General features: G+C 46.9%; 3 protein-coding genes across 11 annotated transcripts in view; 2 read left to right on the top strand and 1 right to left on the bottom strand.

Moving 5' to 3' along the window:
* Positions 1-2361, top strand: part of b4galnt4b (beta-1,4-N-acetyl-galactosaminyl transferase 4b) — a 57060-nt gene extending 54699 nt beyond the window's left edge. The window contains exons 17-21 of the mRNA XM_076997601.1: positions 6-159; positions 400-472; positions 572-725; positions 1090-1216; positions 1470-2361. Of these exons, the coding sequence (XP_076853716.1) occupies positions 6-159; positions 400-472; positions 572-725; positions 1090-1216; positions 1470-1584 (623 nt within the window). The 3' untranslated portion in view covers positions 1585-2361. The remainder of the gene's footprint in view (positions 1-5; positions 160-399; positions 473-571; positions 726-1089; positions 1217-1469) is intronic.
* A 307-nt stretch (positions 2362-2668) lies between these two features.
* On the top strand, positions 2669-20774 carry abtb2a (ankyrin repeat and BTB (POZ) domain containing 2a). 2 transcript variants are annotated; one of them, XM_076997615.1, is made up of 18 exons: positions 2669-3726; positions 11290-11406; positions 12505-12654; positions 14493-14700; positions 15653-15805; positions 15976-16141; positions 16463-16552; positions 16640-16741; positions 16967-17063; positions 17242-17377; positions 18026-18276; positions 18388-18566; positions 18749-18854; positions 19027-19129; positions 19227-19317; positions 19446-19514; positions 19792-19905; positions 19996-20774. In XM_076997615.1, the coding sequence occupies exons 1-18, from the start codon at positions 2880-2882 to the stop codon at positions 20188-20190; spliced, it is 3174 nt and encodes a 1057-aa protein (XP_076853730.1). In that variant the 5' UTR covers positions 2669-2879; the 3' UTR covers positions 20191-20774. The 2 variants fall into 2 exon arrangements, with proteins under 2 accessions (XP_076853730.1, XP_076853737.1); XM_076997622.1 differs by lacking the exon at positions 11290-11406 and having other exon boundaries at positions 19996-20772.
* A 47-nt stretch (positions 20775-20821) lies between these two features.
* brsk2b (BR serine/threonine kinase 2b) overlaps positions 20822-25000 on the bottom strand; it is a 102937-nt gene continuing 98758 nt past the window's right edge. For 6 of the 8 annotated variants that reach the window (XM_076997635.1, XM_076997644.1, XM_076997671.1 and 3 more), the window contains one exon: positions 20822-23234. In XM_076997635.1, the coding sequence (XP_076853750.1) occupies positions 23038-23234 (197 nt within the window). In that variant the 3' untranslated portion in view covers positions 20822-23037. The remainder of the gene's footprint in view (positions 23235-25000) is intronic. The other 2 variants (XM_076997652.1, XM_076997661.1) reach the window with 2 other exon arrangements.

Raw genomic sequence — 25000 nt, 5'->3', positions numbered from 1 at the left:
GGCAGTGAAGAACCAGGCTCGCTGGGTTCAGCAGTTCATCTCTGACATGGAGGTCCTGCACCGGGAGACCGGAGACGAGAACTTCAGCGTGGTCATCGTGGACTTCGAGAGTGACGACATGGATATGGAGCAGGCCCTAAGGGAGAGCGCGGTGCCCAGGTGAGCGGCCCAGCACTCTGGCCTACTTTCGCCTGACTGCAGGTGCACGTGGGCCGGCCCGGTCCCTGCCTTGAGCAAAGCCCGCATGGGACTTTTCCCATGCTGAGGACCAATTTGTCATGCACCGAGGTTAGCACCTGCGAGCGAGGCCCGGCCTCGCATGGCGCTCGAGTTCAGCGACGCAAAGGTGCCTGTTCGTGTCAGATATCCCGTACGCTCTGAATCTGTGTGTGTGCGTAGGTACGAGTACCTGAGACGAGAAGGAAACTTCGAGAGGTCTTCTGGTCTCCAGATGGGGGTGGACACCATAGAGGCAAGCGCGTGGAAAATGCCGAAACGTTTCTTCACACGACCGGCCGACTTATGAAACCCGAAGAGTCCTAATTTAAGTGTCTGTGCGTGCGCTCCGCAGGACAGCCACAGTATCGTGTTCCTGTGTGACCTGCACATTCACTTCCCACCGAGCATCCTGGAGAGCATCAGGAAACACTGCGTGGAGGGCCGGCTCGCCTTCGCACCCATCGTCATGAGGCTGGACTGCGGGAGTTCGCCCCTGCAGCCGAACGGTCCACGCACGCCCTCGAAAACGGGGCCGTCCAATCCAGACCTCAGTTTTTTACCTCAGGTTTTTGATTTGTTCCAGCTCCTCGTACGCATGGCCAGATAATCATGGATTTCCTGAACAGGCCAAGGCATGCTGGGAGCTGGAATAGAAAAAAAAACATTTAAAAAATCTTTTCTAGCTATGAATGCCTGAGGGCTGGATTGAGAACCTCTGTTCTAAATTACTTGTACACATTACATCCACTCTACAATCACACACACACACACACACACACACACACACACACACACACACACAGGCATGCACGACATCACCACTGTGGGACAGGCAGTTAATAATCTTGTCTCTCTCTTTTCCAATTACAGGCTACTGGGAGGTTAATGGCTTTGGCCTGTTTGGTATTTATAAATCAGACTTTGACAAGATTGGCGGGATGAACACAGAAGAGTTTAAGGACCGCTGGGGAGGAGAGGATTGGGAATTCCTGGACAGGTAATTAAACAACAAATGACAAGCAAACACAAAGAATCCTATACTCATTAATTTTCAAAACATTACTTTAGGTAAAGAAATTTGTCATGTATGCTTAAAATGGGTTAAAATGGGTTTAAGTTTACATTGCTGTGTTCCCCTGCGTGTTGTAGTGTGGCCCACACACTGTACCAGGTCACTCCATGTAGACTCAGAAAACCTCTAGAACATTCCTCCATCTGCCTGTGTCAACCTCTGTGCTGTTTGCTCCCAGGGTTCTGCAGAATGGTTTGGAGGTGGAGAGACTCAGACTACGGAACTTCTACCACTTCTACCACTCAAAACGGGGCATGTGGAACAGTCCCTTAAAGAAGCCGTCACAGGGCTAGCCACTAGGGGGCACTGCTGCTGCACCTGAGTGCAATCCCTGAGCTTCCTGGAAGATTTTCCTAGAGTTACTGAAGTGTAGCCTGCTGTTCTTGCGCAAAGCATCTTGGATGAACTGTGGCAGGAAGGAGACCAGCGATTCAAAGCGGAATTTCTACTGGTTGACGTAAATATGATATCAAGTACTTTTTTGTCCCCGTACTATTTAGGGGACTTGAAAAGTGCCAAACTTAGCAGCACACAGCAGAACCTGCTCAAGTTCTGGAATTTATAAATATCGTTGGTATTTTTTTTTTGTTTTTGATTTATTTTTAAGCAATAGAGAGAGTGCTCAGGTATGATAGTGTTTTGGTAAATGGGTTTATGTGTACACAGTTGATATCAAGAAATTTTAAATGGTGCTTTTTAAATGAGGGCAAAAGAAAAAGTCTAAACATACTACCGTGTATTCTCTCTCTTTCTATCTCTCTCTTTCTCTCACACACACACTCTCACTCTCTCTCTCTCTCTCTCTCTCTCTCACACACACACACACTCTCTCTCTCTCTCACCCTCTCTCTCTCTCTCTCTCTTTGTGCTCTTTTTCTGCTCTTTCTTAAAATTAGTGAATAACGTTTACATAACAAGACATAACAAGATGTTGTTTGTACTTCCAAAATGTCAAGCTGTGCTCTTAAATCAATTTAGAATTAATGGATTACTGTTTCTACATAAGGAGGTTGAGTGGGGGAAAAGTGGTAAAGAAAGCCATGTTTAAAGGATAATTTCTGTGAAATTGCTTGTAGAATTTAAATATGTAAATACATATCATTTTCTTTCATTTTCTTATTTTCAAGAATAAATGGAGGAGTTACTCGAATACGTCTGTTGTTGCCGTTACCTCCGGTCCATACCACATCAACCCACAAGAGGGCTCTCGCACTCAAAGTGTGGCTCTCGGTACGGACTGTAAACTGACAGCTCGCATTTATGTAAACTTAAGTTTTTCTACAACTACTCTCATTCTATATTCACTCAGAATCATCGTTATGTTAATCGGTTGTTTAATTTTATAAACATATAAGGTGTATAAGAGCCTGCGCGCTGCATATGTGCGCCTGGCTGAGAGACGCTGTCAGCTGACTGGTAGGAGAACTTTTCAGTAGGTCTGGCTCCACATAACGCTGGAGTTCACACGCTGGGCTGACCCGTGAGGAGAGCAGACGGTGACTAACACACTCACTGCTCCTGTGTGTTCGGACTGCTACAGGATTCTCGCTTCTTCTACCTAAATCGGCCGCTGTCTCAACCGATTGAAATGGCAGCCTTGAACAGTGTTAACATTAAGACTTTGGAGGATTTGACTTTGGACTCGGGCTATGGAGCAGGAGACTCGTATAGATCACTGAGCCTGTCTTCGTCGAAGTCCAACTCCCACGTCCTCTCTTTTCCGAACCGGGTCAACTGGTGGCAGTGCTCGGGTTCTATGAACAGCGGGAATGGCAGCTGGGACACTGTCAACGCGGTTCTGCCGGAAGACCCGGAGGACATTCTCTCCAAATGTCCACGACTACCCGACTTGGAGGAGTTTCCGTGGACAGATGACGAAATCGACATCGTCCTGCGTAAAGTTGCGGGAGACGGTGCGTCTTTTACGAAGGAGTTCGTGCGGAGATTGTCAGTATTGCTGCAGAGGGCTCTGCTGCGCGTAGGCAGGGAGGCGCAGCGCGCGAGCGTCCTGCGCTGCAGGTGCACGCGCTTCGAAGTGCGCAGCGCCGTCCGGCTCGTGATGAGCTGGGCGCTCGCGGACAGCTGCGTAACGGCCACGGTCAAGGCCATCTCGCTGTACAGCATGAGCTCCGGGGAGGTCACGAGGAAGAGCAAGTCCTCGCGCTGCAGGCTCGCCCTCTCCGTGGGCCGCTTCTTCAGGTGGATGGTGGACACTCGCATCGCGGTGCGCATCCACGAGCACGCGGCCATCTGTCTGGCCTCAAGTATGGAGAATCTTCTGGAGGAGATCGTGCGCAGGGTCTTGGTGAGCCACGAGCGCGTCTTGGGCAGCCCGGTGGGCCCAGATGCGCTAGAGGGGGTCGTCAACAATGACGCTGAGCTTTACGGCCTCCTGCAAAACTATGAGCATCTCATCTGCGGGAAAAACGCGAACGGTGAGGAAACCCCAATGAAATGCAGTTACAAATGCACTACAGTTCCGTCTTATCACCACATCCAGAATCACGGGGAGGTTTTCTCTTGTTCTGCAGAGGAATTGGTAAAATAGTAATTCAGTGTTTCATATCTTCACTCATGTTCAGCTAATCAAAGTTGCAGAACGTACCACAGACCAAATGGTTATGTCTGATAACTGAAGATGATGTGTTGAGACAATAGGCTAGTTAAGATACTACAAAAAGGTGACGTATTGTTACCAAGGATATCATGTCTCAAAAGTAATACACAAAACACAACTAGGGGTTTGTTCTCAAAGATAAAGAGGAAAGAGGAAGGTCATGTATTCCAGTCAGAATGTGTTCGCCAGCTCTAGTTATTGCAGTTACGTTGCATCTCTTTGACACTGTTAGCCTTGTGTAAGCTTACCACACTGTTGTTCTACAACTTCTACAAGTGAATTATATGTGCACTGATTTACTTCTCTCTCTCTCTCTCTCTCTTTCTCTCTCTCTCTCTCTCTCTGACTCTCCCTCTCTCTCTTAGTCTTTCTTTTGCATACTCTTCTTCTTGCACGCATTGTCCCGTTTCAGAGTAAGCGGAGGCCGAGGAGAGTGAGAGAGGCCCGCGTGCGGGAGAACATAACACACTCTCCTCTCTGCTTTCAATCAGTCATTGGAATGGGCTTCTGCCAGGCTGGCCCATGTAAAACTGCACTGCTGGCCACTGCTTTATAGGAAAGGCTGGGTGCACAATAGGGAAAAGAAATTCTGTTTTCATCTAACATGCCTCTGTGCACGACATTTGTTCACTAATCGTGTTGATGGTGTGCAGGGTCTGAGCTGTAAAATAGCCCAAGCAAAAGCATGTACTGGGTACCTGTAATGGACTATACACTGTTACGTATTGAATGAGAGAAGGAGTCATCTGTCCTCTGTAGTTGTAAACGGGTGCATTTAACGTAAGGTCGAAGTCCTCATTCTGGCTGTGGTGGGACGTTTTGAAAGAAAGGCCATGATTAAATGCTTCAGGATATCCACTCTGGATCAGATAAGGGAAGACGCATGTAAAAGTTCCAGGCTGAGGTGATGAAACATTCCTTTAAATACCACAATGCTTCTTCAATGTGAGTTTCACTTGTACACATCATGTGTTCTCTGTATAATTAATGACAAACATAACAGTGGCTGGTGTGTTTTTGGACTGGTTATTGGGTGGGAGACCGGAGCTGGTTGTGGTGGTGATGGAGAACAGACACGGACGTGGACATGGCTGGCACCCTCATTTCCAGACAAAAGCAGCTCTCTCATATGCCAAACAGACCCACATCTGGAAGTCTTTAAGACCCAAATGACCTCCTTGGCTCCAATAACAGAGTGGCCCCATTTTCTATTGTGTGAGACTTACTGCAGGCTTGTCCATTCATTTCTTTGTATTTGTTTGAGTCCATATAGCCTTTTTCACACAACCCGCTCCTTATATTAGTGGGTCAGGAAGTTGTGAGTCTTCACAATATCAGCTATTAGCTAAGGTCAGAAAAATTGTTACATGCTTAGTTATATGAGATTTCCAAAATGACTCAATATGGTCACACCTTTCTTTAATGACTTCTACACTAAAATCCAAATGCTGGCTACGCATTCTCATAGTGAACACAGACCTAATCCTGGACGGGTCTGGGTGCTGTTTCAGCACTTCCTCCTTGGGGGTTTTAAAGTCAGCCTTTAAGAACTGCGCGAATCTTTCATTGCCTCCATGTGAATTTACATGGTTTGGGAAATTATGGTAGCATTGCGGCTAGGGGCGGGGGGGAACCCAGCTGAGACTATATTCAATCCACCACCAACTGGCAGCATGGCAAATATGATTTTCAAAAGCAAGAACTCCCGCAACAGGGAGCCCTAGAGGCAGCCTGGAAAGAGAACTCCTTAAATCCGCTGAAGACCGAGACCGTCTAATTCATTTGTTTTCTTTACCTTCCATTTTGTCAGTAATGCTCTAGCTGGAAACCTGATTAATTTGATAACGCAACTGCAGCGCCTACACGTCTAATTGTAGGAAGAAGTTGGTTGCAGTCATGACCGCGGCAGGCCCTCACCGGAAATGTTCGATAGTATCTGAGCTCTTTACCGCTCGGATTGTATCAGCGATGTCGACTGGAAGCACTCTGAGGGCGTGAGCATGCCCCGTGGCAGGAGCCTGGAGGATTCCCCCTAATCATGGGCAAAGACAAACCGGAATCCACGTGGATAAACAGAGCACTTCTACTCCCCTGTTTGGCCACGGTGTCAGCCAGGGCTGTCAGAGGAGAGATGGGCAAACGAGAGGTCACAGGTGCAACACGCTTCCCATTAGAGCCCAGGGTTCTGATTGGTTCCCATTAGAGCCCAGGGTTCTGATTGGTTCCGTTGGGTCTGCAGTGGTGGGAACCTGGAGCACTGTGTGTGTTAAGACTCACAATCATCACTGCTTAATTACCCTCATAAAGTGTTCCACCCACACAGCCTGCTGGCTTTGAGCTTCACTACAAAGCAAATAAATTAGAGCATTACCATGGCAGGGGCACTTAGGAACCAAATTAATGTGTGCAATCTGAAATTGCCTTTGAAGACCTATTCTTAATTTCAGCGTGAGGCTCCTTTAAGGCGGTGTGGAGAATTCAGTGTACATACAAAACAATGCTAAGCCACAATTAGATGGATTAGCAGTGATTTAGAAGATACTTTTGTGTTGCATGCTGTGTTGATTTGTTTAGGAGTACCATTTCATCCAAGGTCTATGTTTTTCTGTGCTTTTGAACATTAGGTTCAGTAAGCTTAGGCAAACTCAGAGGCTTCTGGTTGGTGAGAAACGGGAAGAGCCTGCAGTGAACACCTGTCCTAAGTGTCGGTGACCTTACTCACTTCACAGTGAGGACACTAACGACTCTTGGACCGGAGAGGTGTGACAGCACACGTGCAGGCTTCCCCTCTGTGGAAGTAGTGCTATTTTTGTGCACATATCACCTGTAAAGGAATGTGTCACCTTTTGCCAGTAAGGTGTGGCTCCACACCAGAACGGTGACTCAGCTGTTTTGTGGACGTATGATTGAAGCATCATGCCTGACTGCCGTTCTTTATGTGTGTCTTACAGATTTGGGGAAGGTTCTAGGCTGATCTGAGATCAGATCTGTAAATGCAAAGCTAATCTTGTGCACAAGCATTATTGGGAGCATGGATCTTTAATTCGCCAGGGCTGAAACACCTTAAACCTGAAATCAGGAATTTGTGTGGTTTTCTTCCTGTGAGTCAAAATAGTCTGCGAATAAGAAATAAAAAGGGGCAGCCCCATTTCCCCAGACCTTCCAAAAATGAAATAATTTTCTATATTTACTCTGTTAATTTGATATTTTACTAAAAATAGTGGATAGATGATTAATCACCTTTTATACCTACAAATTCACAAACCATGAGTACTACAAGTAGGAGACGCATTAGAACAGCAATCTCTCCTTTTTTATTTAGCACACACAGGGGATTAGCACTTAAATGACTTCCTCTATTTCTTAACAGCTAATAAAACCTAAACTAGGTGTTAAGCAGCCCATTGAGGGGCTCCCAGTGCCCTGGTAAAACATAGGTTGAAATGTAGCTTTTTTTTTACCTTACTTACCTGTGAATTGTGATTGGATCATCTTAATTGGATCGCCATGATTTGATCATCATGATTGGATCGTCATGATTTGATCATCATGATTGGATCATCATGATTGGACCTGGGAGTTTGAGTATTGAACTGAGCCTATTAAAGCGTTATTAGCTTAGGGGACGCTGGTGTTTGGGTGTAAACTTTGAACAGCTGGGCATAAAAATGGCTGGTCCAGAAACTGAAGCTAATGGCCTTCAAACCAAAGGGGGGCCTGATCTTGAAAACTAAAAAACAGCAGAACATGCATATCACATGTTTCTGCTCCTCAGATTAATGCAGCAGATGCAGTTAAAATAATTTAGCAGATTTTTGTCAATGTTTCATGGATTTCATAAAATAACACTGATTCGAGTTTACTGCAAGTAACATCTTTTTTTTGCATAAACGTATTTAATCAGTTACATGGGTCATTAATACATTAATTACACGTCATATTATTTATTTAGGGGTGTTCATTTGTGTGATGCTTTGAAACCCTCTCCATCACCCCTGGGTTAGCTTTGGATGATTGATGATGGAATTTTCTCTCTTTTTAACAACTGTGCTTAGCATCCCCCCTAAACTTTGATTAATATTTTAGACTGACAAGCTTAATCGCATTAAACTATTTCTCTTTGACAGCCCGTTAGCCAGCGAGAGTGTGATGAACAGCCTTAGACTAATTATATTATCATTAAAGAGAGATTCTGCCTGCTGTTTAACCCCCAGATCAGGAAATCCACTCCTGAACTGTGTCGTGCCATGACAAATTACTACCGAAATGCTTTAAAATCGAAGCGGCCGTCTGGCGGGAAAGCGGCTGGCGTCGTCTTGGCTGGGTGATGTGGGACTGGACGGAGTCTTCTGCTTTTTCCGTCTCCTCCTTGACCGGGCCTCTCCGAGTGGGGGACTGGCCGGGATGCCTGAGTGCCTAGGCCAGCTTGGCGTGACCACAGTCCTATTTCAGGTGTGGCCAGAACCGAAGGTGGAGTGCAGCTGTGAGGTCATAAGGTCAGGGCTTGCCCTCTGACCCCACCTTTTTAACTTCTTTGTCACAAACTGCATTTTAAAGGCGCTTTGGAAATTAGCACGTTCATAAATTTGTTTTGACTCCTTTGCACTCAACAGACAGGTAACATCTGAGACATTAATGCACCATTCATTCCTGAGTGTGTCTGTTCTGCTGATACTGCTCTATGTGTGTCCATGTGCAGGTGTGTGCTACTAAAACGGGGATGAAAATCTGCAATACCCCTGGGGGAGCCTTCATGGTGTGGGGGAAACCATTTAAAAAATAACTTTAGCATGCATGTTAGCTCCCTTGTTGAGGGAGTCTATAGTATTTGCAGCATATATTTTAACAAGACAATAATGTTGCAAATTACCACAATCCTCCTTTTTTGACTAAAGTTGCAAGTTCGAAACTTCTGACACCTGGCAAGGGGATGCATTAGAAGTGAACCCAACTTAGGCAGCTGCCATCACTCACTTCCTGGTTTGTTATCTGGAAAACCGAACACTCATCTGTATGTTCATAGTCAGAGCAGGGTGGCACTCCTCTCCCTGTGAGCCTTGAGGTCACCGTGTTACAGTGTCACCATGTGCTCTATGAATAGAGGAGCTCTTTGACCTCTACCTGCATGACACACTCACACCATTGTCGCCTTTCCAGAATGGCACTCTTATACTGCCGTGATACACTCTCACCTCCTGTTTCAGTGTTCCTTAAGAGAGGGAAAGTTTGAGCAATTTAAAGTGCATTTGCCTGTAGTGCATTTGGTGTTTTAGCCATTTAGAAATTGTTTTTTATGGGAACTGTGAAATCTAAATAAAAGACTAACTCAAAAATTTCTCTCAAAGCAAACACATGGCCTGGAATCTAAATGTAACACTGTCGGAATTATTTTTACGCAAGCTGCCCAAACTGACATCGCATTGTATTTAGAGCTGTGGTTTTAAACTCGAAGGTATGCCTTTTCAAACCGAGATTGCAGAGTCCTGACTCAGCCTCTTGTACCTCTAGAAAAAAAAAAAAGTAACTGGGTCAATGTCAATGTCACTTTGCATGTTTGTCACAGCTGACATATTCTGACAAATGTATCAGGGGTGGCTGTAGTTCTCAGGCAGAAGTGTACCGTTACTGTGAGGAGCGTGACGAGCCCTCGTCCAGGACGGCACCCGGGTTAGCAGTGGTAGAGAGGACACTGCTCTCTACGGGGGGAGTGCCGTGCTGACTGATACGAAATAAACAGGACACACTGAACTGTTCCAAGTGCTGCATCTGCTGAACTTTAACCGGAAAGAAAAGTCAAACATTTCATTCAAAACGATGTAAAGTAAAAGCACAGTCATGTCTTTTAAATGGTTTAAAGACCATCCTGAGATATCTGGAAATAATATAAAAGTCATAGAAGCAAAATTGAGTTACAATATGTATGAAGCTCGTTTTTGCAAATGTTTTGTTGTTTTCTTGTTGCCTTTTTTTTGCGTGAATGTTGTTTTTTTACTTCCTTAAATCATCTAACATGCTACCCCAGCTGAGCGTGAATTGGCTGCACATTCTAAGTGTAACCTTTAACACCTAAAAGTTGACCTGTGACCTTTGCCGTGTTACGAGTTCAGAGGAGGGGTCGACGTTGGAACTGGAAGTTGTAGTGACTTTTGCTCATGTGGTATTTTTCAGACACACCTGTTACAGAATGACTTCCTGGAACCCAAATGTGTGTCACTGGTACTTCTTCGTGCTAAATTTAAGAACTATGCAGTGGCCCCCAGCCTTTTGCCCACAATGAAATGTAAACAAATTCATAATAAGCATTGACAACCGTAAAAGATTGGATTTCTCGCTGTGTAATGTTGTATGTAAACACATCCATCCAAATTGTTGCGATATATTCCTAAAGTATTGCTATTCTGTATCAAGCACAGTTGAACTCGATTCACTGAGGTTCTTGTTCTTAGCTCAGTGCTATGGTGATTGAATATTTGAATTATATATTTTAAATATGTATTACTCATAAGTGGTTTCTCCGGTGTTGCACCACCACAACTCTGATGCCTAAGCCCTGGGCTGACCTGACACACTAATATGAATTTCCCAGCCTCACCTCAGTGCTGACTGTGATTTGTAGTTATAAGTAAAACAGTCTGCCAAGTTCAACCTCAACCCTCCCTGCCCCACAAAAGCAGCACACATACATCCCTCTGCGAGTGTGTGTGTGTGTGTGTGTGTGTGTGTGTGTGTGTGTGTGTGTGTGTGTGTGTGTGTGTGTGTGTGTGTGTGTGGTGAGGGGTGTGTGCTTGTGTAGAGGGGGGTGTGTGGGCGTGCATGTTTGGGTGTGCGTGTGGCTGTGTTATGACGCACACATTAGCTCTAGGGCGGCCAGCGTAGACGAGCTTGGTCGTGGGAAAGGGAAGGGGGTTGGTCGGATGCCCTTGTGTTGGATGGGTGTGTGTGTCTCGCTCCACACCCCATGGAGTTTGGGCGTGTGGGTCTACGGCATGACCAGCTGCACAACACACCCTGTGGCTTAGCCTTAGTCCCTCACAAGCCCATCTGCTGGTGGCCGTGCAGCTGCGTGTGTAGACCAAACTCCACCACGGCTCCATACAGTAGAAAGCTGTGCTAGATTTGCGGAAGGTCTAAAAATGTTTTCACCTGGGCCATTTTTAATAATGACCGTAATGTGCAGGGCATGTGATAAAAACCACAGCTGGAACTGTCTGGTGTCTGTGGAGTTTTGGAACAGTCTCGCAGAGCATAGCTGGCCAAAGCTTGCTTTCCACCAGTGCAATTATTATTTTATAGATCATGTACAATATGTAGAGAGTAGAGATGACTTCTAATTCTTCATGTTATATTCCTCTGCATGTCCTCGATTGATGCTTGGATTTAGAGATTGATTGTCACTTCCTGCTGTGGTCATTGAACAATTCTCTGGTCAGTGATGGTGGCCACAATCATATTGGGGAGCCGGTCAGCAGGTCAAAGGCTGCTACAGCAGCAGGCACAAGTGAGTGAGTGGTGAATGAGGTCCCAACTTTACCCCTTTCATAGACTGGATGTGCATTTGTGTGTTTGCTCACTTCCTACTAACGAAAAAAAAAATTCAAACGACTAACATCTGGATAAATACTCTACCAAACGTATGTACACAGCCTGAATGAGTGTGTGCGCCCGAATGGATGGCCAATCACTTACCTTGATTAAGAAAACAAATCTCCTCATCCATCTCCTCATCCCTCATTTGATTCTTATACGATACCCAGTAAAAAGGACGTCTTGGGGAGAAGGGATGGATTTTGAATTATATGTTATGCTGGAAGCACAAAGCCCTCTCCTCCACTTGGAGTTGAACATGGGTGATAAATCAGAGAGCCTCTCTGTGTCTCGTGATTGTGCTTCAACCCCCTGCCTCCCCACAATGCCACAGCAGCCGAGCGACCCAGAGACGTCCGGGCTGGTCAGGCTTTCCCTAATCGAGCGGTGCGAGTGCGACCGAACCGTTTCTGCTCCAGACCTTTGTTGAGTTTAGAGAGCGATGCGCTAGACTGCGTTAACCGTATCGTACGTAGTTGTTTGAAGGAAACGGAAGGGCACGGTGCTAAGGGTTGGGGGGGGGGGGGGGGGGTGGACATGCCAGGAGGAGAGGAGGTCGTGCTGGAGAGAGGAGTGTACTCAGACTCCCCAGGGAGTCCTCTCCATTCCTCTCCTTATCTTTAATAGCGCTAAAGTTGAAGGAGGCCATGACGCACCGTTTTAATGGCACGCTGCATCGCTCTGCCAACTGGTAATAACGTCTGGATGACAAACCCCCTGGAGCCTGCTAATGACCTCGGCCCACTGTGGCTGAACATGGTTCCTTGTTCCAACAAACAAGTTGCGTGACTGTTGTAACGTCGTCCCTCTTAGACTCAATTACATACATTGCAGATAGTGAGAAAGAACAGAAAGCTACGGAAAAGCCTATGTAGTAATTCAAATAATGGAATAGCTGTGTGTGTGTGCTTTTTTTAACTCTGCCTAAAGTGCTCATTTCCTCATTTTGTGGGGTTGTTATATATATTTTTTTATCTGATCTGATCTGATTTATCTGATCTGTTGTGTGCAGGCGAGCTCTCCCTGCCTGCCTACTTCAGCCCGTACGCAGGGGGTCCTGTGCCCGGATCAGAGAGCAGAGAGGAGGCCTGCGTGGAGGTGGAACTCCGCACCCTGGAGCAGGCTCTACTGGCCACCTGCGTGGGAAGCATCTCGGAGCTCAGTCAGTCTTGCTTACACCTCTGGACCCCACCCCACCACCACCACCACCAATCTATCTCCTCTTACACTCGCAATTTCTCACTGATCTTATTTTGAGATGTATTATTGTCCTTGTTAAGTCTTTTGCCATTAACAGACCCTAATGATTTTTATCTACACTACTTGTTTCTTAAAGGGAAGACTCCAAAAGTATTGAAAATCAGTAGCAGTGAACGTGATCTAGTATTTTTGACGTGAACTACGTGGTGACCATGTTCTGGTGGTTTTATTGGGTTGCTGGTTTTAAAAGAGGCTGCTTTTGTGTGCTACGTGGCGTTGTTCCTCGTGGCTAGCCTGCTCGCTCTGTTTCAGCAGGTGTGGCGTGGCCACGAACAGTTTGTTTACTTTATCAGCCCACACGGCTCAGGGAGAGGGGGCGGAGCCTGCCGCCACTCGGCCCCGCCCCGGGAGACCCTCCCAATGGAGGGATCTGGAACACTCCTGCAGTTGTGCCCCAGCTACAAGAGTGTCCTCTGTTTGGTCCCCAGGCATACAAAGTGCCTCCTTTGTGCCTTGTGATTGCCAAAGACCTGCAGAATAACAACCAACCTCAAAGCCCATGTCAAATGAAAAACAGTTCTTTGTGGAGTACCAAACGCACATCATTCATCCATGCTCATGTTAATATTGTAATTGACTCAAGACATATGCCCAGTGACACCGTAAGCCCAGAGGTACATGGGTTTCAGGTTATATATGGTCTACTTTAATGCCTGTCCAAAACCTAACCCATCAAACCAGAGTATAAAAGTGAGGAGACTGGATACATCTAAAGCCCCATATCATTATCCACAGTAGTAGATCAGTGTCCTGCTCACATCACTTCCACCATGATGCTTTCTCCATGTGCGGAGCCGTTGCTGCCTCTCATGCTCCTGGGCCCTGTTCCTCTAATGATGAACCCAGGCCTCGTGGAGTGATCCTCTGGCTTCCTCCGTTATCTGCTCCACATTGTCTCCTCTCCTTCCTCCTGGGAATAACCCAAGCCCGGATATCTACCCGAGGCGAAGAAGCAAAGCTCGCAGCGTCGATTTGAACGTCCTGTCGAAAGCTGTGTCTTTGAGCAGCTCAGAGTTGGATCACGCTCCTACAGTGGGCTCTGTGTTCCTACTGCAGGAGTGGGCTCTGTGTTCCTCCTGCAGGAGTGGGCTCTGTGTTCCTCCTGCAGGAGTGGGCTCTGTATTACTCCTGCAGGAGTGGGCTCTGTGTTCCTCCTACAGGAGTGGGCTCTGTGTTCCTCCTGCAGGAGTGGGCTCTGTGTTCCTCCTGCAGGAGTGGGCTCTGTGTTCCTCCTGCAGGAGTGGGCTCTGTATTCCTCCTGCAGGAGTGGGCTCTGTGTTCCTCCTGCAGGAGTGGGCTCTGTATTCCTCCTGCAGGAGTGGGCTCTGTGTTCCTCCTGCAGGAGTGGGCTCTGTGTTCCTCCTGCAGGAGTGGGCTCTGTCAGCACTTTTTAAAATATGCCTGCTGCAGTTCTTGGGTTCTCTGTTGTTGTCGCTCAGTGAAATATATTTGAGTGAGCAGATGGTTTCTTATACCAGCCAAATAGTTTAATCATGAGGTCTTTTAAAAGGGCATATATTGCCTGCTTCAAGTGCCTTCACATTTATCACATTTATCATATCTCACGTTATAGAGAAATAAAAAAAAGCTTTATCACTTGCAAATCTGCAGGTGATGCACAAGGTAGGCTGCACACGCTCTAAAAGATAGCTTCCAGTCTGTAAATATGCACTATCTATGGAGTCATAAGGTGCCTGGACTGTAAATGATGCTGGACTGTTTGCCCCCCCCCCCCCTCAGGTGACCTGGTGTCACGTGCGATGCACCACATGCAGCGTCTGGTCTCGGGGGGCCGCACGGCCGGCCCGGGAAGCCCCGGCCAGGCACACTCCCTCTCCTGGTCTCCCGATGCTCTCCATACCCTGTACTACTTCCTACGCAGCCCGCAGATGGAGTGCCTGGAGAACCCCAACCTGGACCCCCCTAGGATGGCCCTCAGCAAGGAGAGGTGGGTGACGTCACTGGAGGTCTTCCGTCTTTTTCGTCGTCTGCTGATGGTGCCGGACGTGCGGATGCTTTTCTTCTGTGGTGCTGCGTCGCGTGAAGTGAACGGGCCATTCAAAATCCGCCTGCTTCACATTATTTAACTCCAAAGGCATTTTGCGCGGAGACACGTTTGGTTAGGCTTGTCCTCCTTGGAATTCTGTCTGCCGAAGACATATTTGCGTTGCTTTGTTAAATATATTCGCTTTTCATTTGGTAAAGTGTACATAACGGAGCTTCCTTTGGAGTAGCACCGGGATTTTGTTCCTCTTATGATACTGCGCTTGCAGAGTGTGGTAGGAAATATTCTCCCCATGGAATGTGCATGTGGAAATTTGTGAGTGCCGATGGCATTAACAGGTGGAATCGCTTATACTGATCTTCCCAGAGTGCAGAGCACACAGTAGCTGCTGTCTTGGCTGGCTTTAGAAGGAAGGAAACTGTAGATATTTCATAAAGTCTAAAATCAACAAATTTCTTTGGAGTCCACGGAGACCAAGTCTTTGATCGATGTCACAAGTTATTGAGCAGCCTAAGAGCTCCAGAGAGGAGGCGGATTCGCCTGCTGCCCACTGTCTGTCCTGCAAAGATATCAGGCCTGTTCATGCTGAAGGGTCAGGAATGCGGGGCTGTGAGAGGCAGGCGGTCAGGCCAAACTATGGCAGCCAAGATAATTCTGTCTCCCGGTCAACCAGCACTTTTGTCACCACCCACAGAACCTTAGCAGCCAATATGGCCATAAATATATATGTATATGCACTGGTGTTGGCATGTCTCCACAAAAAAGTCCTCAGCCTCAGCCAGCTTTTTCTCTTAGCCGGTTTGCTTGTCACTTCGTTGAGACTGAAATGCAGGCGAGCAAAGATTGCTCTGGAAGGGAAGCATAAAATAATGGAGTGGTGTGTCGCCCCCTGCAGGCCATTCCCATTACTGCCGCCTCTAATGGAGTGGATGCGTGTGGCCATGGTTCACACTGAGCACCGGAGGAGTTTGCTGGTGGACAGTGATGATGTGAGGCAGACAGCCAGACTGCTGCTCCCCGGACTGGACTGCGAACCCAGACGTCTGAAGTGAGGACCTTTCAGACCTTTCAAATGTCTCCTGTCCCCGCCTGTTGCTTACAAAGTTAATGCAAGAGTCCTTACAAATCTCCTTTTCTCCTTTTGCTTGTTTCTCTCTCTCTCTCTCTCTCTCTCTCTCTCTCTCTCTCTCTCTCTCTCTATCTCTCTCTCTCTCTCAGGCCAGAGTGCTGTTTCACCTCTTTTAAGCGTCTGGATTCAAAGTCTGCCACAGAGAAGTTCCACCAGGACCTGGGCTTTCGCATGCTCAACTGTGGACGCACAGATCTGATTGGTCAAGCTGTGCAGCTCCTGGGTCCAGATGGGATTAACACTATGGATGACCAGGTCAGAGCTGCTCCCACTGGCTCTCAGCTCTTCTAAGATACATGTTATAATTTCATGTTTTGTAATCCTCACACTAAATACACAGTGTATTATGTAATAGTAATCTATATGATTACACTAATATCATAATTTTTATACAGTTGGTATATTATAATAATACTATATATCGATATAATTGCATATTGTAGAAAGAATAATTTCTGATGTACATTCATATTGGCCAATGTGACATCTGAACGTAGACTCAGGGTCCTCTGTCCTTACAATGGTTCACTCAGCTCTGCAGTGTGTACTCTCGCTCACATGTGTGTGTGTGTTTAGGGCATGACCCCTCTGATGTATGCCTGCTCCGCGGGGGACGAGGCCTTGGTCCATATGCTGATCCACGCCGGCGCCGACCTGGACGTGGCCGTAAGCTCTCAGAACAAGTGGTTAACTGCACCGGGCTTGTTAAGTGGGCCTCTAAGTGAAGAGGGGCTTTGTGGGTCTTGTTTGCAGGTTCCGTGCTGCTCTCTGAAACACCCCTCTGTTCATCCTGACACTCGCCACTGGGTGGCGCTTACCTTTGCTGTGCTATATGGACACATATCAGTGGTACAGGTGGGCTGTGTCTATGTACTATTATTGAACAGAATAATAGTAACATTAACTATTATGATATTAATAACTATAATAATAATAATAATAATAATAATTATTATTATTATTATTATGTGAAATTGTGGTGCATTGATTATGCCACTAAATGAAATTGGTTGATGCTGCAAACTGATGTTGTGTGCTACAGAGCATGTATGTCGTTAAATATGGGTCACATCATTTCAGCTGCTGCTTGACATGGGAGCAGAATTGGAAGGCTGCACTCTCAGGAGTGGACACCAGGGGGCAGGAGAAACTCCCCTTCAGCTGGCGTCCGCTGCAGGTAAACAGCAAAGTAAAAACACCAGTCGACCGTATTTATCATACTTAATATGTTTGTGACTCTGGAATGTAATTACTAAAATGCTGATTACATTCTGATTAAAACCATGGAGTATGTAGAATGTAACGCGTCAATTTCACTAAGCATGATGAGTGTGTGTGTGTGTGTGTGTGTTTAGGTAATTATGAGATGGTCAGTCTGCTGCTGTCTCGTGGTGCGGACCCCATGCTCCGAGTGCCCAGCGGGAGCTCGCTGTCATCATCTCTGTATGAGGACATGAGCTGCTTCAGCCACGCTGCCGCACACGGCCACAGGTAGAGGGACACACACGCTACTCGTCCTGCTCACACTCGTACGTCACAACGGCGGCCGCATTACACTTTGACTGGGAGTGATGTGGAACCTGCTTCCTCATTCACATTGTGCTATGTGGATGGGTATTGTTTGTTTGTTTTTTTATTTGTGGTAAGAACATATGGAAAAATAGAAGAACTTATTCATCATTGACCTGGGTCAGCTTTCATCCGTAACACAGAATATCATAAACATTATAAACAGTTAGCATTGCCAAGACGACCCCTGTAAAAGTAGTGATGTTGTATTTACTGATCAGACATAGCTGTGCATGCTCTTCTGATTATTATAATTCATCAAGCTCGTCTGGACCACCAGCATAATTATGTGAAATGGTATGAAATATCTAATATCAGCTCGATTAAGTCCGTTGCTTAGTAACTAGAGATTCACCATGCATTCAACTATGGCATTCACTAGATATGAGTGAATTGTGTAGTTTTCTGCAGAAAATGATCCTTTTTGGTGACAGACTTGTATTGGAGCTATGTTTTTCAGCATTCACAACAAACCATTTACATACTCATTTAGTCTAGCACTAGGTGGAGCATTTCACTACAAATCCCATAATGCATTGTTGCCCTGAGCCGTGTTGTGTGTTCTTTCAGGAACGTGTTGAGGAAGCTTCTGAGCCAGCCACACAGGCTGCAGGAGGACGTGCTGTCCCTGGAGGAGATCCTGGCTGAGGGGGTGGAGGAGCAGCCAGAGTCACAGGGGAGGGAGGGGCCATCTGGCCCCACCCCCAGAGAAGGGGCGTCTCCGTGCCTGTCCAGGGCCCGCAGCCGAGCCCTCCAGGAGGCCAGTTTTCACAGCGCCGAGCACGGCTATCTGGACGTCAGCATGGAGCTCCGAGCGCTCGGTAGATGCTGACAGATAACATTAATGCCTGTGCTAGCGCTTCCACTATGCTACAGAGCACTCTAGTCATCTCAAGCAGAGTTTAACCAGCACGCTGTGTGTGTGTGTTTAGGTGTGCCATGGAGGCTGCACGTTTGGTTGGAGTCTGTGCGGGTCGCACACCGGCAGTCCAGGGCCGATCTCCTGCTCTCTCTCCTGAAGGACTTCACCTCCGTGTGGGAGGACACAAACTACGAGGAGCTGGTCTCTGAAGGCCTGCCCCTGCTCTTCTCCATCCTTAGAACCACCAAGGTGGAGATCCAACCTGCGCCCGGACTAAATCATGTCATCAGAAATATTTGTGGTTTTATACAAAACCCTTTATTGCCCAGATTGCCCTGTTGTTCCGTAGTTTAAAACAAATTCTATATTCTGTAAACTCCAGCGCCCGTGTGCACAGCTGTGACAGGTTTTCCTCTGTCCATGTCCCCCAGAGCAAAGAGATCCGTGAACAGCTGGGAGCCATCTGCAGCCTCTGCTATGGCACCGTGTCTCCACCTCCCGTCCCCACGGCGACAGACACACCTGCAGCTCAGCTGGGTAATGCGTTTCATCTCGTCTGAGGTTGTAGCGGCCGGGTCAACCCTGCCCTGCCTCAGAATGCATGTCATTTAGCAGCACACGGTCACGGAGCTGACCACAAAGTCCAAGGCACTCTACTTGGCACCAGAGGTTAGCGAATGTCACAGATGCCCCTGTGCGCTCCCAACAGATACACATTTCCTGAATAACTCCGAGATGTCGGATGTGACGTTCTTGGTGGAGGGAAGGCTGTTCTACGCACACAGGGTTCTTCTGATGTCCGCATCACAGAGGTGGGTGACATGAACGTGACCCATGTCAACAATGTGGCGGTGATGATGATGATGCTGACCTTCACCCTCACATGTCTGCCTCTCTGTTCTCACTAAGATTCAAAGACCTGCTTGGTGTTCAGTGGGCCAGTGGAATAGCGGACCACAATATCATCGAAATTACGGATATCAAGCACAGGACATTTCAGGTAATAATCCAAACCTCAGACAATATAGTGAGTTTACTAGATATAACGAGCCTATGGCTTCCTAGAAAGTCAGCCCAAATGATACCAGAGTCTGCACAGGCTTATGGCACAACACTCTGTTATGTCAGATGCTGATGGCTCACCTGTATGGTGGAGGACCGCCAACTTCAGATGTGTCTATCTCTGATATGATAGAGGTAAGAGAGCCTTGATCATATAAGCCTGCATACAAAATAGTTCACCGTTCTCCTTGGAATGTTTCCTGGGACTGGGGGAAAGCTTTGTTTAGATCTTTAAATGCACCTGTAATTCACGCACTCATGTTTAACATTTAAAGTTCCCACAAGTGGGTGCTGTTAGCAGTGAATTAGCCATGACTAACACCATGTAGTGTATCTCACTAGTCGACGCGCTAGATCCCAGAATGAGCAGTCCAGGAAAAATGGCAAAAACATAAGAGCGTTTCTGTTGCAGCTCCTGCTAGTGGCCGACGCCTTCCAGCTCGGCTCTCTTAAGAGGCGCTGCGAAATCTACTGCTCAGAGAGGATGACTGTCCACAACGCTCTCCCCCTCTACCAGGCAGCCAAAGTGAGCTCATACGGACCCCTCGCACACACAAAACCACCTGACATCCCGACGTCCATCACGCGCTCACGTCTGACCTCTGCCTTCTGACAGGAGGGCGACGCGGGCGAGCTGGCGGCCTTCTGCGAGGGATTCCTCCTGTGCAACATGGGCGAGCTGCTGCAGGGAGACTGTGAGGAGGTGCTGGGCTTGGCGTGCGCCCCGACCCAGGAACCAGACACCCTGCGGGCCCTGCAGGACGCCCTGGCCTCCAGGGTCCGGTCCCTCTGCGGCCCGGCTGCGGTGTGACCGTTCTGGAGCAGCCTGAATGGGAATGGGACGTGGAAGCCCGGCGTCTGCCGTTGGTCTCTGGGAAAGTACATTCGGGTATAGACTGACCGGTGCCGGAGAACACTCCGCATATCTATGCAGTGCAGGGATGTGTAGAAATGAGTGCAGTGATACAGTCATAATAAACCGCAACTCTGCAGAGTAAATTGAGCAAAAGCTCATTTATATATCAGAGGGATTTTTCGTATGACAGCACACGCAGATACCACTTGCATACAGCGAGACATAAAATGGGTGTTGGAGAAACAGTGCCTTCTAGTGGACAAAATAGGATCCTGATAAGAGAGCCAAATAAACACGGCAACGAGGGCAAAAATAATGTTGTTTTTAAATAGAAACTTGTACAGTTTTGTAAACATTCATAAGTCCGTCCATTTTGATGTGTAGATATGTTTGACACAAAGGGATAAACTGGAACATTGAGACCATTTTAAACTAAATTATTCGACTTTTCTTTGTTCTGCTAGGCTTTTTTTATTAATCTAAATGTAAACCTACATTTAATACAGTGTCTGTGCAGTAAATAAATGTAAAGTGTTGGATATCCATTCGTGTCATGTAATGTTTTCAAGAGTGTGAGATACACATACCCAAAAGAATCCAATGGATTTATTTCTGTTTGCACTGAATTTGTTCACAGTAGTTACAAGGGGATACATTAGCTGTTTTTTTTTTAGTTTTTTTTTTTGTTCCTGCTCAGTATGAACCAATCTGTAAATCACAACAATCCAGCATCTCTCCGAAAGTATAAAAGAGGAAGGATAAGGTATTGCTTAGTTTATTTGTCTTCAGCGGAATCCCACTCGTGGGCTGTGGACGACCACCTGCAACAGCGTGCGTTACGACATCACCAGACCCCTCTCGGAGAGAATAACACAGAGTAGAGAAAGCGGGGGGGGGGGGGACGCTCTCACGGTTGAAGAAAGAGAGGGAATAAACGATGGACAAACGGAAGAACGCAAAAGTAAAGATGAGAGGAGGAACGCAAACGGTGAACGAGAAAAGTCCGTTACTCCGCTAAGAGAAGGTGCGGGGGGAGGTCGAACATCTACAACATCATGCAAAGGAAAAGCCGAATGTCACACATGCAGACGGCACTACGAGAGCACGGCGGGGAGCGGGAGCGCCCCCCAGTGTCAAAGAAAGTCATTGCCAAATGTCATTTATTTACATCGTGTAGTCGGAGTTTGTTGACCTGTTGAGCACGCACTATGAGATGAAAAGTGACAAATATCAATAGATCATAACTTCGTATCCCTCCCCCTCCCACCCCCCCCACTATAAAGAGGCTAATCTACATTCTTAAATTACTGGTAAATAATTTAACATATACTACAAGCTCTTTTTCTGATCCAGGAACAGAAGTGTGCTTCATTCACAACAATCGGATGGGTTTTTTAACAAACACAAATGACAAAATTCTTCAATCTGATACAAACGCTAAACTACCCAATTTGGTTTATAAATAGTCCCAGCAGAATAAATTAACAACAACAACAAATTAAGATCAAGAACAAATAAAATAGAATGATAAATAAGTTATAAAATTATACACAATTATGGCCAAAGTTCTCTGAATCCTGCAGATGCTTCTTCAAAAATATTTTTAAAAATGCAAAAATGACATCAAAAGTAACGAATACATTAAGCATAATTTCTTTCAAAGGTGACAGGAAATTAAATATTTCATCATCACTACGTGGATGAAAATTGGCAACACAAGCAGTTGAAGCAGATTTGCGTCCGGACGAGTGTTACATCAGGAACATATACAGTCTGTACAAGAGAATAGATTGTTTACTGAAACATTACTCTCTTATCCATCCCACCCCTCCCCAAAATAGGCTACCCCATTTTTTTTTAAATAACATTTCAAAATGTTGTACAGCAATGCCACAAAGTCCATAAAATATTTAAATTCTGTCATTCATAAAGAAAGACTACATTGAAAAGAATACAATCCATCAAGAGTTCATGTGGGCTCCTCCTCAAACGCCTTGTGATATCCAATAGGTCAACGTCATTGTCTCCTCGGTCACTAGATTTGAGCTGTGTGTTTGTGTTTTGTGTCATTAGAGTATCTGAAACAGCAAGAAGTAATAACGGGAGATAAAGAGAGACTTCTACAAAAACAAGACAGAGATGGAAGAAACAGGAAATCAAAGGACAAAACAGGAAATAGTCATAAAAGAAAACAAAACTGTATAAAGAGCACTGTAATAGAAAACAAGCATAGGGGAGTATGAAGAAATCAGAACATGATTTTATGTGTAGTAGATTTGTTCGATTAAGGCTTTTTTTTTCCAATTCTTCCGACGCATGTAGCTGAGGACAGAAGGAAGTGGGCGGAGTCTGAGCGTGTCCCGGGTGACGCGGCGGGGGCGGGGCTTGAGGAGCATCCGTCTGTAGCTTGTACTTGCTGTGTAATGTGCCTTCCATCAACATACTGTACATGAAGCTTGCGTGAGAGCAGCATTCAGCCTCTAACACGTTTTCTGGATAACCCCTGGTAGTAGAAACGGGCAGAGCCATCACAAGACGGAACACAAGGAGACACAGATCACATAAATGCAAAAGGCGACGGAGCAGTTAAACAATTGGGGGCGAAAAAACAAAAGGCATATATGCCACATATAAAGGATCAAGTCGTGTGCAAACTGCGGTAATCATTCCGTGGTATAAAAGTTTGCTGAGGGTCTTTTAGAGCTGAAACCAAGCTGAGGGAGCAAAGCACTTCGTTTAGATTTGCTTGTATAATCACGAGACGCCTTAGAAAAATCTAGACGTCTGCTAACGCTCGTGGTTTTAAGCTTGCTCCTGTGTCCCAACTGACGATGCCACCTTGGCTTTGCCCGGCGGGCATTTGGAGGCATTGGACTCGGCCTCGTGTTTCCTGCTGCTGGCACCGTGCTTGGGCGTGCCAGACGGGTGTGACACCTGTGTGGTCTTCTCGTCTGAAAAGAGCTGTTTAATTACGTCAAAGAAGCTACTCAACGGGCTGCCTGGGCACACATGAGGAAGAGAAGAATAAGAGAGAGAGAGAGAGAGAGAACAAACAAATGAATAATGAGGACCACAAGGAGGACACGGGGACAGGACGAGACCTGGAGGTGGACAAGATCAATCAGACTCTGAGCCACAGCGCGACACGCATGTTTGGGCTGGGGCCAGGGAGGCTAGATACAGTGCTTCGCTACGCCAGACGACTAACAAAGGCGTTTGCTGGGCAGACACAGATGTAAGGAGTGTGGCTTTGTGGCTAAGCAGTCCTCATTTGATCTTGTCTGGTTGAAATGGAAACAGACAGCATCTCTTGACGTGGTGTTTATTTTACAGTCAAAAGATTCATCTGCCATCACCTGGCTTTCAATACAAGTAACTGAGATATTAGTTTTTCTTGCAGGTACATTCATGATCATACAGGTGCATACCCCCCCCCCCCCCCCCCCCCCCCCAAATCCCCTTCACTGTTCTTCAATGCAGTTGTCCAAAGCAGCCTGTCCTAGAGTCTGCCCAGGCTCTGTGCTGAGCTGCGCGGATGACGGCCTCTCCTGCAGGCTGCCACACACACACACGCCCTCACGCCGTGGCTGCCACCGTGCGGTTCTCACCACCCCCACAGAGTTCGCTCCATCAGCAGGACGGATGCCGGGCCTGCCCGCTCCCCTCTGAACTTCGACTTTGAAGCGATTTTACAAAGTAAGAAAAATCCTTGCAATGTGCCAATTCCATCATGGTAAATATTGCACCTGGTCTGTAAGCCTTCACAGCATAATTTAGACATTAGAGGGAATATGGCGTCAGTGCAGTTCGGTACTGCTGAGTTAATACACTCCTGGGTTTTTAATGCCTAAGTAGGTCACCACAATAACTTCTCTTCAAACAGCGCTTGGCATCTGCCATTGGCTGCCTTCTTTCAAAACTACAGTGCAGGTCCCAGCTCAGCAACATGAAGACGAGCGCATCTCCACACAGCCCACCGCAGACACGTGGAGGCCTAACGTGTGAAATATCTTCGACTGTGTCTCCAGGGCCAGTGCCATAGCATGAGACTTGCTTAAAAAGTAAACAGGCCCGTTTTCCAAGCGGATACCGCAAAGCTCCCCGTCTTCACACGGCTGACGCGGACCCTCAGCACATCAGAAAGCAGAATGACGCAAGAATTAAACCAAGCCTGTAAGACGCACTGAATAATGCACGAGGGCTCATCTGTAGCGCTGCTCCTGAGTACGGCGGACCTTAAACTTTCATGAACAGTTTTGCCCGAGTGAGGTGCACGTGTGTACGCGCGCACACACACGCGCATGCATGCACACGCACACACACTAAGCATTAAGTGTTCTACAGAAGAGGCTAACTTAGATTAGCATACTGTGAACTAGTGCTATAAATAAAAAAATTTAAATGTCTTACTGCACCTGTAGCGTCTGCCTAGGAGAACACCACAAGGGACTTAGTAGCTTCCTGTGGTGCGTCCAGAATTCATAAACATATCTACGACATAGCTGGGGTCAGGGCCGGAGTGGGACACTTTTTCAGCCCGGGAGTTTCATGCCCAAATCCGGCCCAAAATTATTTTCCCCTCCCAATCGAGATTGACATGAGCCGGCCCATCGGGAATCCTCCCGAATCTCCCGATTAGCCACTCCGGCTCTGGCTGGGGTGTTCCCTTAGCGCTCTTGAGATGCGTGTGTACGTGTTAGACGCGGGCTCCATTTCCGACGGCGTCTTGCATGCGGGGGCGGGTGCTGAGGCTGGGTGCGGCCTG

The sequence above is a fragment of the Brachyhypopomus gauderio genome, chromosome 1, assembly GCF_052324685.1.
Source record: "Brachyhypopomus gauderio isolate BG-103 chromosome 1, BGAUD_0.2, whole genome shotgun sequence".
NCBI classification, from domain to species: Eukaryota; Metazoa; Chordata; class Actinopteri; order Gymnotiformes; family Hypopomidae; genus Brachyhypopomus; species Brachyhypopomus gauderio.
Note: the sequence above shows the minus strand (reverse complement) of the source record. Positions and strands in the feature narration are given on the sequence as shown.